General features: G+C 36.4%; 1 protein-coding gene across 2 annotated transcripts in view; it reads left to right on the top strand.

Annotated features, from left to right (window-relative positions):
• The window catches only part of RAB28 (RAB28, member RAS oncogene family), a 58,336-nt gene extending 49,508 nt beyond the window's left edge, over positions 1-8,828 (top strand). The window contains exons 6-8 of one of the 2 annotated variants that reach the window (XM_072336146.1): positions 527-604; positions 7,139-7,239; positions 8,172-8,828. In XM_072336146.1, coding sequence (XP_072192247.1) covers positions 527-604; positions 7,139-7,234 — 174 coding nt within the window. In that variant the 3' untranslated portion in view covers positions 7,235-7,239; positions 8,172-8,828. The remainder of the gene's footprint in view (positions 1-526; positions 605-7,138; positions 7,240-8,171) is intronic. The other variant, XM_072336147.1, reaches the window with a different exon arrangement.
• Positions 8,829-12,317: the final 3,489 nt, after the last annotated feature.

The raw sequence follows: 12,317 nt of genomic DNA, 5'->3' as shown, positions 1-12,317 counted from the left end.
ACAATCATTTGTAAGACTCCCGAACAAATGTATCATTGCTTGGATTTGATGTTCATAATGTTTTTGAAACATAGACAGCAGAGATTTTGGTGCTGCTGATGCACAATTCAGTTGTTCTGAATTTCAGAAATTTACGTCTTTATTGCACAATACACTGGTAAAATATTTTTGTGCTCAACATTGGTGAATACCCTTATTCATATTTTATAGCACTGAGAGCAGTATTTGAGAGGTGGGTTGTGTAAAAGCTTGTTTAAACTTAAGCCTCTGGAGGCAGAGTAGAAGTGTTGCCTCACAATCTAGTGTACTGTTCATTCCTCGTAGCATTGTTGAGTTATTTTCCCCAATTTTTAAACAAAGTTGAATGTACAAGATGAGATTGTTCTCAGATCTGTTTTGCACAGGTCACAGTTCTCTGTATCTCATTGTTTACAGTTCGAGAATGGGTTGATATATTTGAAAGAACTTTTAGGATGTCTGTTTTTAATCATTTAAATACTATTTATTATTATTTTTTTTTCCATAGGTCTTCCTGTGTTTTCAGAGAATTGCTGCTGACATCCTTGGCATTAAGTTAAACAAAGCAGAAATGGAACAATCACAGGTAATTTTCCACAAATATGTTTTGCTTAAAATTTTATTTAGTTTAAAAAAGAAAACAAACACAAATCATGTTGCAAATTAACATCTATCCCTTAAAGTGAACTGTACTCATTCTACAGAGACAGTTAGCTACCATCACAACAGCTTCGTAAAAATATAATAGTCTTTATTCATCATGATAAACTTGCTGAAGCAATAAAAGGCATGTTCAAAAAACTAAAGAAAATAGTTTGAGAGCGATTTGTAGTATATAAAAATTTTCTTAGAAATTAACACACCTTTTCATGAACGATGTTCTTATCTGTATATAAATTACTGTACACTGATATAATATTGTTTATGATACTTTGTTTTAAAATTCTTTACATACTAAAGCAAAATCATTTTGTAACACTAAAAGCTTGAGAGATAGAAGGCATAAGTTTCTGCAAGTGTAAACGCTCAAATTGACATTCAGTATAGACATATGCTGAACTGAATAGGAAAAAAGCTACCCAGGCCTAGAAAAATAGAATGGCCTGGGTTGAAAAGGATCATCACAATGATCATCTAGTTTCAACCTCCCTGTTCTATGCAGGGTTGCCAGCCGATAGACCAGGCTGCCCTGTTTGTCAGTTACAGAGTCAAGAATTAACTATGAGATGTCCTTTGGTTGGTTAATCTCAGACTTTTCATTATGTGAATTTATAATGCAGGAAGATGATGCTTTTCTCAGTAAGGTCTGTTTGCCTCATTGTAAGAGCACTATTTCCTACTTGTAAATTGTCATGTACAAATTAGAAACAAATATTTTTCTGATTGACTATACCCATTCTCTTGACAGACCTGTGGTATCAGGTGTTTGGGTAGCTAATATGACTTCCTGCCATTATTTTTCTTACTGTGCAAATCCCTAATAAATCTCTCTTAAAGGAACTGCATAACCTTTTGCTTTTGGACTTTGTGCTTTTTTTCTTTGTGTTGAGTTGGAGGATTTTCTGCCATCTCCTCTGTAGCAGAAAAGAGCTGAGAGGACAGTGTTTCCCAGCAATAGGTGTGGAGTCATCAAGAAGCATATTCTCTATCCTCTTATATTGGCTAATATTGAGTTAGAGGTGTGAAAACAGCAAATGCATGTAAAAACCTTGTTGCATATCTTTCTTTGAACTGTAACACAGATTTTTACTGTTTCTGAAAAGAATATTTCATGTAATCATTGCATGCAAAATAGTTGTAATGAGAGCAGCTTTATGACATTTTAAATTAATGGGAAAAAGTGATTTCATTATTTAAAATTTAAATTGTAATTCGTGTAACTGTAGGTACTGGAATCAGACGTTATTTATTTAAATCAGTGGATGTTAGAAGAACTAAAATGTGTTAATTGTTCAAATAAGCAAACAAGCAAGAGCTTTTCCAGCATAGCCCCTTTTCCTTTACCACCACCTCCTGCCAGGTTCCTGCTTCTAAATATAATTTTCCTGTCAGGAAGACTGTGAGCACATAGGTTTAAAGCAAAGGGTTTTACACAAAACTGTTTGAGAAATCTCAGAAGCAAAGATTATACTACTGAGACAACCTTTACTATGTAATGATATTTGGGATTACAATTATTAAACCAAAAAGTGGCTGAGATGGTGACACGGTATCCTAGAATTGCTAGATGCTGTTAACATTAAATGAGTAGCCCCAAAATAAGTCAAAAAGTTTAATAAAAGAAACCAAACCGATGACACAAAATATATCTTGTGTACAGGTTGGTCTCCTCCTTTTTGAAATATATAATAAATATGTAATTTCTGAAAGTGTTTCACCACTTCAGTGTTTACAATCTGTGTTGAAGTGGTTAACTACAAAACTGTATTGCAAATAGTAAAATGGCAAAATATACTTATGAGTGAATGCCTAACAAGCAAAGGAAAAGAGTTTCAAAAAGCTATGATTTGTAGGTAAATAAATATTGAGTGTAGTTTTTCAGTATTTGTGTAATACTGAGGCACCATTCACCTATTGTTCTGAACTGTATAATGATTTGTATGTGAATAAATAATTGCATAAAGAGCTCCTTAATTTTTATTCGACTACTTAGCTTGCATTGAAGCAGTGATCTTACACGTGTTGTTGTGTCCTGCAAACTCAGATTTAAACTTGTAGATAGGTATGCAAATTCCTTTAGTTAAAATAAGAATATGAGAAAAGAGGTTATATAGAGTATTGTAGCTTTGTAAAGAAAGCGTCTATTTTTAAGGAAATAACCTCTGTGTAGACTTGTCTGAAGAATGCTCTACATTCTAGTTTGAACTGGTGCTGGCTTTAAGTAGGCTTTTTCCTACCTTATAAATAATCAGCATTTTTAATGGTGTTGAACATATCTATGGAATGTACAATATGTTGATAGGACAAAGTTGATATTATGCCAATTACGGTTAATATGCATAGTCTAAATACTCACTATGGCCCACATTACTGTTAATGCAAATCTAAGCTGTAGTGATTTAAAAGAAATAATCCAAATTTAAGAAAAGAAAAAAGGAAATAAATCCAGACACAACACAAGCAACAACAAAAGAAAAAGCGAAGCCTGTCAATGGATGTGGTTAGAAAGGAAATTTCATTGTGTCCTCGCTCAGGTCCAGCAGAAGTCTCTCCACGTGTAGCTGAAGAGAGAAACAGTCTGACTTTGCAAGATTCTTCTAACGAAGCACAGTTTTAATTTGCTCTGAATAAGCAATAATAGTTTGCTAACAGTATGAGGTTTGTTCCCTTTGAGAGTGCTAGTTTGAGCGGGCAGTAAGAATTGTTCAAATTTAAGTCAGTGAGAAACTAAAGGGAATTGTACTTAAGTGTTTGTCTTGTTAGCTGTAGCTTAAGATTCATTGTTGTATTTGGTTCCATACTCTGGTTAGTTCTTAAGACTGGAAACGGAAAGTATGCATAAAATTAGAGAAAGAAAATTTTAACCTTCACAGCCTCAGAGAGACGAACAGAAGGACATTTCTTGAGAGAAATTTCTTAGTCTGCAGTGGAAAAACTACTGAAGTAATATGTAGATGCTGCTTCTCAAAAGCATGGAGTGGATCTTTTGGCTGAATGGAGGTGGTTTTAGATGATTCCTGGTTTGCTACAAATAGTTTGTGTGATAGAGATTCCCATGTGTGTATATGGAAGAGGGGAGGGAGGGGAGATGTTTGTTTTTTGAATTTCTCTCCAAGCAGCATTAGACTTCCTTAAGTTATAGAATGGCTATGTCAACGTGCTCCTTAACATTTCTAGGTGTTTAATACTCTACCAACTGGACTATAAAAATAGAGAAATAAAGCTATAAAGGGAACAAAACAGAACACAAGAATAAGTGTGACTTAACTCAGTTAATTTGAAAGCATTCTATTTGATTTCTTCTTTGAGCAAAGAGTAAAATGCATTTTAGTTTTACAAATGGGCATTGTTTTCTTCCAGGATCTTGTCTTTGAATTTTCAGTATTCTGTGTAAGGTGAGGTTTCTTTGTTTTGAAAAATGAGATGGTTTCTACTTGTGTATATTTGAGCATAATGTCATGAAGCTGCCATTACACTTGGGGGTCAACTTGGATGTTAGGAAAAGGTTCTTCACCAGGAAGTGACGGGCATGGAACAGGCTCCCCAGGGTAGTGGTCATATCTCTGAACTGCCAGAGTTCAAGAAGAACTTGGACAATTGCTCTCAGACATATAGTCTGATTTTTTTTTTTTTTTTTTTTTTTTTTTTTTTTTTTTTTTTTTGTGGAGCCAGGAGATGGACTTTATGATTCTTATGGTCCCATCCAGCTCGAGATATTCTATGATCACGTTTGTCAGAGAACATCAAGTGTCTTCATTCAGTTTAGGTGTTAACAAAGAATAACATGGAATACTGACTTCACGTCAGGCACCAGCAGTGAAATGATTTATCAGTTATGATTTATTGTATATTTCTTCATGGTTACTGGTTGCCTAATGCTGAGAATACTCTTCATAAATTATTTCTAGCACTTGTGATTTTATGACTGAAGATCATGTTTCTTTTCTTTGAAAACAATTCCAGTTGTCACAGTCACTAGGAGGATCGTAGAAGTCACCTGTGGTTAGCAATAAGAATCCTAAGCACACTACTTCAGCTTGTATGAATTTGTGGGGCTCTGCTTGTGGCTTCTGTGCTTTGGTGGTTGGCAGAACTACAGAAATCCTTGTGAAAAGTAGATGTGGTCTCAGTCCCCCTTCAAATTGACTGCTAAACTGTTAATTAAGTGCAAGAACAAGCCTTAGAAATTAAATTATTTGCCATGCATTGTGTTAGAAAACAGCTGCAGCAGATTAGGATGTTAATGCAACCCAAGATATTTGTTACTGCCCTTTTGTTGGAATTTATCACTCCCGCAGCACAATCAGAAAATGGAAGGTGACTGTGTGCCTTGGCCACATCAGGGTGAAGTTCAACAGCTTAGCTTAAACTGCTGATGAAAGTTGTTTTTAAGTGAAGTTGCTAGACTTTGTACTGAAGAGGATGAGGTGCAAGTACACGTTACATTCCACCATCTCTCCTTTGGCAGCAGTGATCTCCAGCATAGGAATAGAGCAGGCATTTGGGGGTGGTAAGTTTTTAAACTATCTCAGCTAGAGCTACTAAATCTTGTCTGTTAACATGCTGAGAAGACTGTTAATCAAACCTTTCTTTGGTCAAAACTGTGATGAAACAAAGGAATAGATCACTGTTTGTGTGTGAATGGAACGTGTTTTTAAAATGGAACCATTCCAAAGTCAGAAAATTGCAGATTCTGACTTATTTTCAGTCCTCGAATTCCGCTCCTTTAATTCACAAGGGTCTGATGAAATTTGAGGAAATAGCTCCTCTACTAATCAAATGTTTTTCTTTCTGTATTTTTTACTTTCAACCATAGTATAAAAACCGCATGGGGTGCAGCTTTGTTCCTTGGCATTGGCAGGAGGTAGCGTTTTTGTAAGTGATTTGTAGTTTTCTCTTTTGCTGTATGCCAGCTCAAGAAATGAGGGTGGGTATGTGCCAGCTTTGTGTAATGAAATGTTTGTCAGGTAAGTCAGATTGGGAATTCAGAGCACCTGCATCAAGTAAGTTTATTTCTCATTCCTGACAGTGGTTTGAATCTTGGCAATTGTAGATATGTCTCGCATAGATACAGATACAAAGAAGCTCAAAGTTTTTAATTACCATAAAGTTAATAAAATAAATACCGCAATGTATTTTTCCTTGAACATGTGAAATTCCTTTAGAAAATCCTTGTCATTTATGTTAGTCAGCTTTTGCTACAGTGTGCCTAAACACAGATCACTAACCTAGCCTTGTTTACATGATGGGATTTAGACCAGTGTTTTGAGGAACAATTAATTGCCTACTGATTGCAAGATTTTTTTCCTTAGCTTTAGTCAGAAGATTGGTATGATGAAACTAGGTCTTGTGAGGTCAGATAACACTGTTTAATGCTAAACCCCTACTACCGCTTCACATGGATTTAGCAACCTTTCCCTTGATAACATCAGGACAGGAGTCTAGTAAATCACAAACGTTGTCTACTAGATAAGATAATACAAATGTGATCAATTAAACTCAAGAGGAATACATCAGCAGCTAATAAATTCAGATCCTTTACCAGGCAATTCAATTACTAGTATTTGTTTGACATAAAGGTTTTATTTACAGAGGTAATCTTTAACATGTACTGCTTTTACATGCACATCATCCAGTTTACATATTGTTTCCTTCAAAATAGTGACATACATTCATTTAGACATTCATTTTAACTTTAAAAATATATTGTGTAGAAGTTGGAGCTTTTAAGAAAAGATTATCTTATTTTTCATAGCAGATCTTCTCTGTAATTTTTTTTTGCTTAAGTTATATGAATTTCTTTCCCCTTTGCATAAGCATTCTGTTAATAGAAAGCTTTTACTAGATTTGTTTTGACCTTAGGAAAAACAAAAGGAGTTTCTTTTTATCTTTCTTTTCTATGAAGTAAAATCAAAGCTGGCAGCTTTGGTGTGAGGTTTTAATTTTTCACTAGTTTTTGGTTAACATTTAGCTGCAGTGTAAGAACGATGTAATGGAAACGATATGCACATACTGCTAATGCATTTGTTACAATTGCTGATAGGAAAGATGACTACTGTAGAATTTATTTACTGTAGGCTTAAAGGAAGAGGCTATTCCCATCTTCCACTGAATTCTCTCCCATTTTTTATCCTATTTCTATCCGTTCTCCTCCTCTAGTAATTTTTTGTTGTTTGCATGCATGAATATTTCACTGTGATGCTTTGAGAGAGTCCTTGAAGAAGCCTGAGAATGAGACAGATGCTGATCATGATGCTTTCTGCTAGATAGGTTCCTGTTCTGCATGGGGCCTGAAAGGAAATGCACTTTGTTTTAGCTTCTGCACTGTCATTTTATGTCATTCATTCTTCCTTTTCAACTACTGATCAATCTTTCCATTTTTTTTTTTTTTCTTCCTTTCCCTTTTCTTTTTCATTCTTCTCCTTCATCTCTATTCCTATGTTGATACATGATTGAACAGCATGTTGTCAGGGCAGAAATAGTGAACTATCCTGAAGAAGATAACCAACATCACAATACTGCCAGCTGCCAGAGCAAAGTCTGCTCGATGCAGTAGTTCAGGTATTGATATAGAATTTGTTTTTTTTGTTGTTCGTTTTTCAACCTGCATTGCTTTTACATGAAATAACATCTGCAGTAGATTCTCTTAGAAGTGATGATCAGTAAGCAGAAATAATATGTAGTACATTAATTTGAAGTTTTGTGTGCAATTATGAGGCATTTCTAATAACCCCTTAGTTCATAGAAACTTGGTAATACTTCATGTTATAGTATTAAGAGGGGCTTTCAATGCTGGAAGGTTCTGAATGTTACACTGATGAAAGTGGGCAGAAAGCTGGAATCTCTTATTTCCCTCCCCATGTAGGAGAGACCAACAGTTCCATTAAATGCTTTGTTAATAGAATGAGTATTATCTGTTATATTTTTAAAGAGAAAATGAATATTTATAGTACAGAGAAGTTCTTTTTATGTTAATTCGGTCTTTGGTTTGTATGCCTACTTATGGCTGTTTGTAATTGAAATTTGCTTTGAATTCTGCCTGAATTTTCCTCTGAATTGCTTAAAGAGGCAGAGATGAATTACCTGCAATTGTATACCATAATCTTTGTAAAACTGTGTTTTACAATTTACATGCAGAACAATTCTTCAGGAGAAAAAAATGCATTCACTGCATTCACTGATTTTTTTTAATAGTTTTTTTTTTTTTTTTTTTTTTTTTTTGCATTGCTGCTATTTATTAGCCCTGTAAAACAGTCAAGAAAACTTAGCAAGGCACTTCCTTCTGCTTAGTGAGTTGGCTTATTTACACTGAGAAAATAACACCTGATCAGACTTACTGTAAGACACTGAAGAAGATGGAACTGTGTCTGTTTTGCAAAATTTCTTTATTTTCCACTCTGTGTTTCATAGTAAAATATCTGTTGAGTAGTTTACCAGCCATCAGTTATTGTATTTTGATTCTGATTATTGCTGTGTTTTTTCTTTTCTGACAGAGGGTGGTGAAAGCAGATATTGTCAACTACAGTCAGGAGCCTGTGACGAGAAGCGTTAATCCTCCTAGAAGCTCAATGTGCGCAGTTCAATGACTGTATTATTCTTCTCTGTTTTGATACTTTTGGCTGTCCTCCTATTTTGACACAGGCTCTGGGATTGCCAGGAGCTTTTAACAGTCACCATCACTACAATGTAATTACAAGTTTCAAAAGCGTGTTGCACCATTTTACATTAAGAAGCAGCAGGCAGTTTGGTTTTTTCTTTGGCTGAAAATGAAATGTCAAGACCACACACTTTGAAAAATAAAAATCTACATTCTTTGAAATTATATTTCAGTAAAGCAGTAGAACCGTGTTTGTTTTCTCCTATCTGTTTGGCTGATACTGGAATGAAAATGATGAAGAAGTATGATTATGGAAGTTTTGCCAAAGCATTTCTTTTTTCTCTATTTTTTTTTTCTTTCTCCTGTGATCTAAACTAGCATTCAGCAAAATATAACTTGGGGAAACTATTGATGGAATACTTTTAGACAACTAATATATTTTACTTAGGGATAACTTGGAAAGTATTCCATAACTGTATATACATAGTGCAAAATGTATAAATTGTACCCAGGAAGAATCTGTGCTTGAAATAAAGCTGTAATATAAAAGTAATTACTTTTCTGAAGTCTCAAGTTGTCTTCATGGATGCTCTGAAAAAAGCTAATGTTTTGTGTATTTTTTATTCCCACATCACTATTCTTGCGGTAGTAGATATGCTCATAAGTCTACATGAATATGGATGAACCTCACTTGGCTGTTTGGGCTGTAAATGTTGAATGATATATTCAGCGTGCATTAGAAACTGTTGATAGATCAATTAGGATCGGTCATTTTTTATTAACTGAGTGACTTATTTTTGGATTGAGTCTTTCTTATTTCTGTTTAAGAGCTAAAAAAACCCCACAAAACAACAAATAAAAAGCAGAGTCCTGTGTGATCATCATATTTCTCCTCTGTTCCTTTTCTAGCAGTCTCTTTCAGACATACAGTTCTTTCCTGCCACATCTACAGTAAGGTGAGGAAAAATTTAAGCCAGCCTAATTCCAAGCTAGAAAGCTTTTCCTTTTTTAACTCTAGAATGCTTTTTCTTATAGAGTATGACAAAACATTTGGAGATGTAGGAAATTAATGAGGTTGAGCAAAGGAAGCTTGTATATTTCAAGTGGGAAAAGTGTCAAGGTCTTTCAATTAAGTGTTCCTATAGAGCTGCTGAGGGAAGAGTTTAAATGTTAAAACAAATATGTTCAAGAAATTCCAAGTGGCAAGAATCATAGAATGGTTTGTGTTGGAAGGGACGCTTATGATCGTCTAGTTCCAGCCCCCCTGCTATAGGCAGGGACACCTCGCTCTAGACCAGGTTGCTCAGAGCCCCATCCAGCCTGGTGTTGAATACCTTCAGGGAGGGAGCATCCACAACCTGTCCCAGTGTCTCACCACCTCACTGTAAGTAATTTCTTTCTAATACCTAGTTTAAATCTACCCTCTTCTAGTGTAGAGTCACTTCCCTTCATCCTGTTGCTATATGCCTTTATAAAAAAAATCCAAGCTTTCCTGTAGGCTCCTTCAGGTACTGAAAGGCCGCTGTAGTTTCATCCCTCCCCGAGTCTTCTCTGCTCATAGAATGTGCTATTTGATATTATTTTGGTATATTCAAAGTTAATTGGAAAGTTAAGTTCATTTTTAAACTGTTCTGTATGCAATTTAATGTGTAGCTTTATAACTTAATGACTTAGTGTTGTGATATTTTAGCATTGAAGTGTGGGATCTTTTCTGAAACAGGCTGAGTTGCTGAGAAAGATTCAACAGTAGATGAATTTCCAGTGAAGTATATATTCTAGGGTTACCGTTTGTGTTCTTCCTGTCACCTGGAGCTCGTATCCCACTGCCTAGCGTTTAACTGTGAGGTAAAAGGTGAACTGAAAGGTGAACTGTCTTTCGCTTAACACTGGTTGAGATCATCTGCCTCAAAGAGTCATTCTGAAGTAGCTGATGAATTTACGAGCTCATACTCTCCAAAGCATCCGGTAAGGTTTTTTGTTGTGTTTTTTTTTTTTTTTTTTTCCTTTTTTTTTGAACCTTGAGTATTTTATTTTTCTCGATGTTCCTGTGTCTGTACTTCTGCCCATACGCTCAAATATCAAGCATGTAAACTCACCATCTCTCTGAGACCTCGCTGGAACATCAAGATCTCAACGTTTCTCCAGGACTTACAAATCAACTTCATAGTCCTGCTTCCCAGCGATCATGTTGTATGGTTGTAAAATGTGAGTATTTTTGGCATTTCAAAAGAATTTTCCCACTCTTTATGGTGAGTTTATATCAAGTTTTGTGAAAAATGGCAGAGATAAGTTGCCTATCAGTTTGTATTGAAGACCTATCAAAAATACTTGGTACTTAGTTGGCAAAAATCCTCCATTCTTTTCACTTTGTTGGTCTTGATGCTGAGGAATTTCTGTCTGCAAGAGCAAAAGAAGCAAATGTGAAGGAATTTGTTTGCTGTCGGGATGCTTTTGGCACGCAGGTTTAAATGGTGGGAAGATTCACCTCTCTAAACTCATGCCTTCTGATGAAAGTTGCCTGTTGTGTAAGTGGTAGCATTTAACTGGGTAACAAATTACATTAAGAGTAACATGGCTGGCCTGTAACAAGAAATAGTGAACAAATGTAGGTCTACTGAAGGTGTTTTGCAGTGCAAACTGAGGCATTCGAACTTGGAGATGCAGAAAATGAACATGATGAGCCCTTAGCAATTTTGATTTAAAAAAAGTGTGCTTCTCATAAAGATTTTTCCTAATTTAACTTTTCAGAAGAGAAGCTTTCTCATAACTGGTTAGAAAAAGCTCATTATTACCTGAACAATCAGAAACTTCTGCTTTTATGTACATTTGGAGTAGCCTGCATTGTGGTAGCTCAGAGACATCCTAGTCCAAGCTATTTTACCAGTGGATTTTTCTGTCAGTTTGTGAGCTTTTATTCTCAGTGTATTTTTCTACATGTCTTTGACTTGCACACCCTTCTGTGTTTTCTTCCTATTGATCTCTTCACCATTTTTTATATTGCAGTCCTACCTCCTCTGTATGTGTTTGTTTACATTTACGAGACTTTCTCATTCTTCCTCCCTAACATCCGTGTATATTATTTAGGCTAACCATGACTCTTGTGTCTTCTCTGCCCCCAGCCCCTCCTTTTGCTGCCCCTCTTAACCTCTTCAAAATTTCTGTGTTGTATACTGACTTCCACTCTCCCTGCCTTTCCTTACCTTAGCCATCCCATTTAGATCCATTACCTGTCCACATTTTAATCCTTACAAATGAGCTTAGCTCTTTTTTGCTCAGCTCCGGGGACCCCACCCGAGCCGTTGGATTCCAGCTGCAGTGTAAATCCTGGGCAGTGGTAGCTGCCTTTGAAGTGTTGCAGCAGCTGTTGGTGGAGATTCAGGGATGCCTTTGCCATCTGTATGGCCTGTGTTCCACCGGGCTGAGCAGAAAGGTCAGAGATAATTCCAGAGGATTAGGCAATGTGGAGAGAGGGAGTCGTGTGTTTGGCAGAGAAGGCAAGGGCTATCTGTAGGCTGATAGGGAGGAACAGACTGAATGGAAAAGGCGTGTGGCAGGGAAGCAGGCAACCAGCACCCTGTATCCAGTCTCTTGCAAGTAATACTGCGCTGCTGGCCCTCAGATTGCCCACACACCTGGCTTAAGTGTGTAGCATATTGATGAGCTTAAACATTTCTTGCAAGGTGAGAATTGGTTGAGAGCAGTTCAACAAACAGCAATAAAGTTATAAGCAACATAGCACTCTCCCCAGGCGAGGTGACATGTGCTTAATGTCCACTGACATAGGGGGGTGGGGGGCAAGCATGTTGTCTCCTGGAGCTGAGGCCAGACGAAGGGAAGAAACTTGTTCAGTCCCTGATCTTACACAGATGCACACTGATGAAGTGATCCGCCTGCTCAGTCAGTGCTGTTGTAAGGAATCAGTGCAGCAACAGCTCTGTAGCTAAAAGCTGTGTTTGAGTTGAACTGGATGCTATGGTCAGTGACATCTATTGTGTGCTCGATTATCAGCACTTCCAGGATGTGCATTTGATGTGTTGTCTGT

This window comes from Excalfactoria chinensis, chromosome 4, assembly GCF_039878825.1.
Source record: "Excalfactoria chinensis isolate bCotChi1 chromosome 4, bCotChi1.hap2, whole genome shotgun sequence".
Classification (NCBI taxonomy): Eukaryota; Metazoa; Chordata; class Aves; order Galliformes; family Phasianidae; genus Excalfactoria; species Excalfactoria chinensis.
Note: the sequence above shows the minus strand (reverse complement) of the source record. Positions and strands in the feature narration are given on the sequence as shown.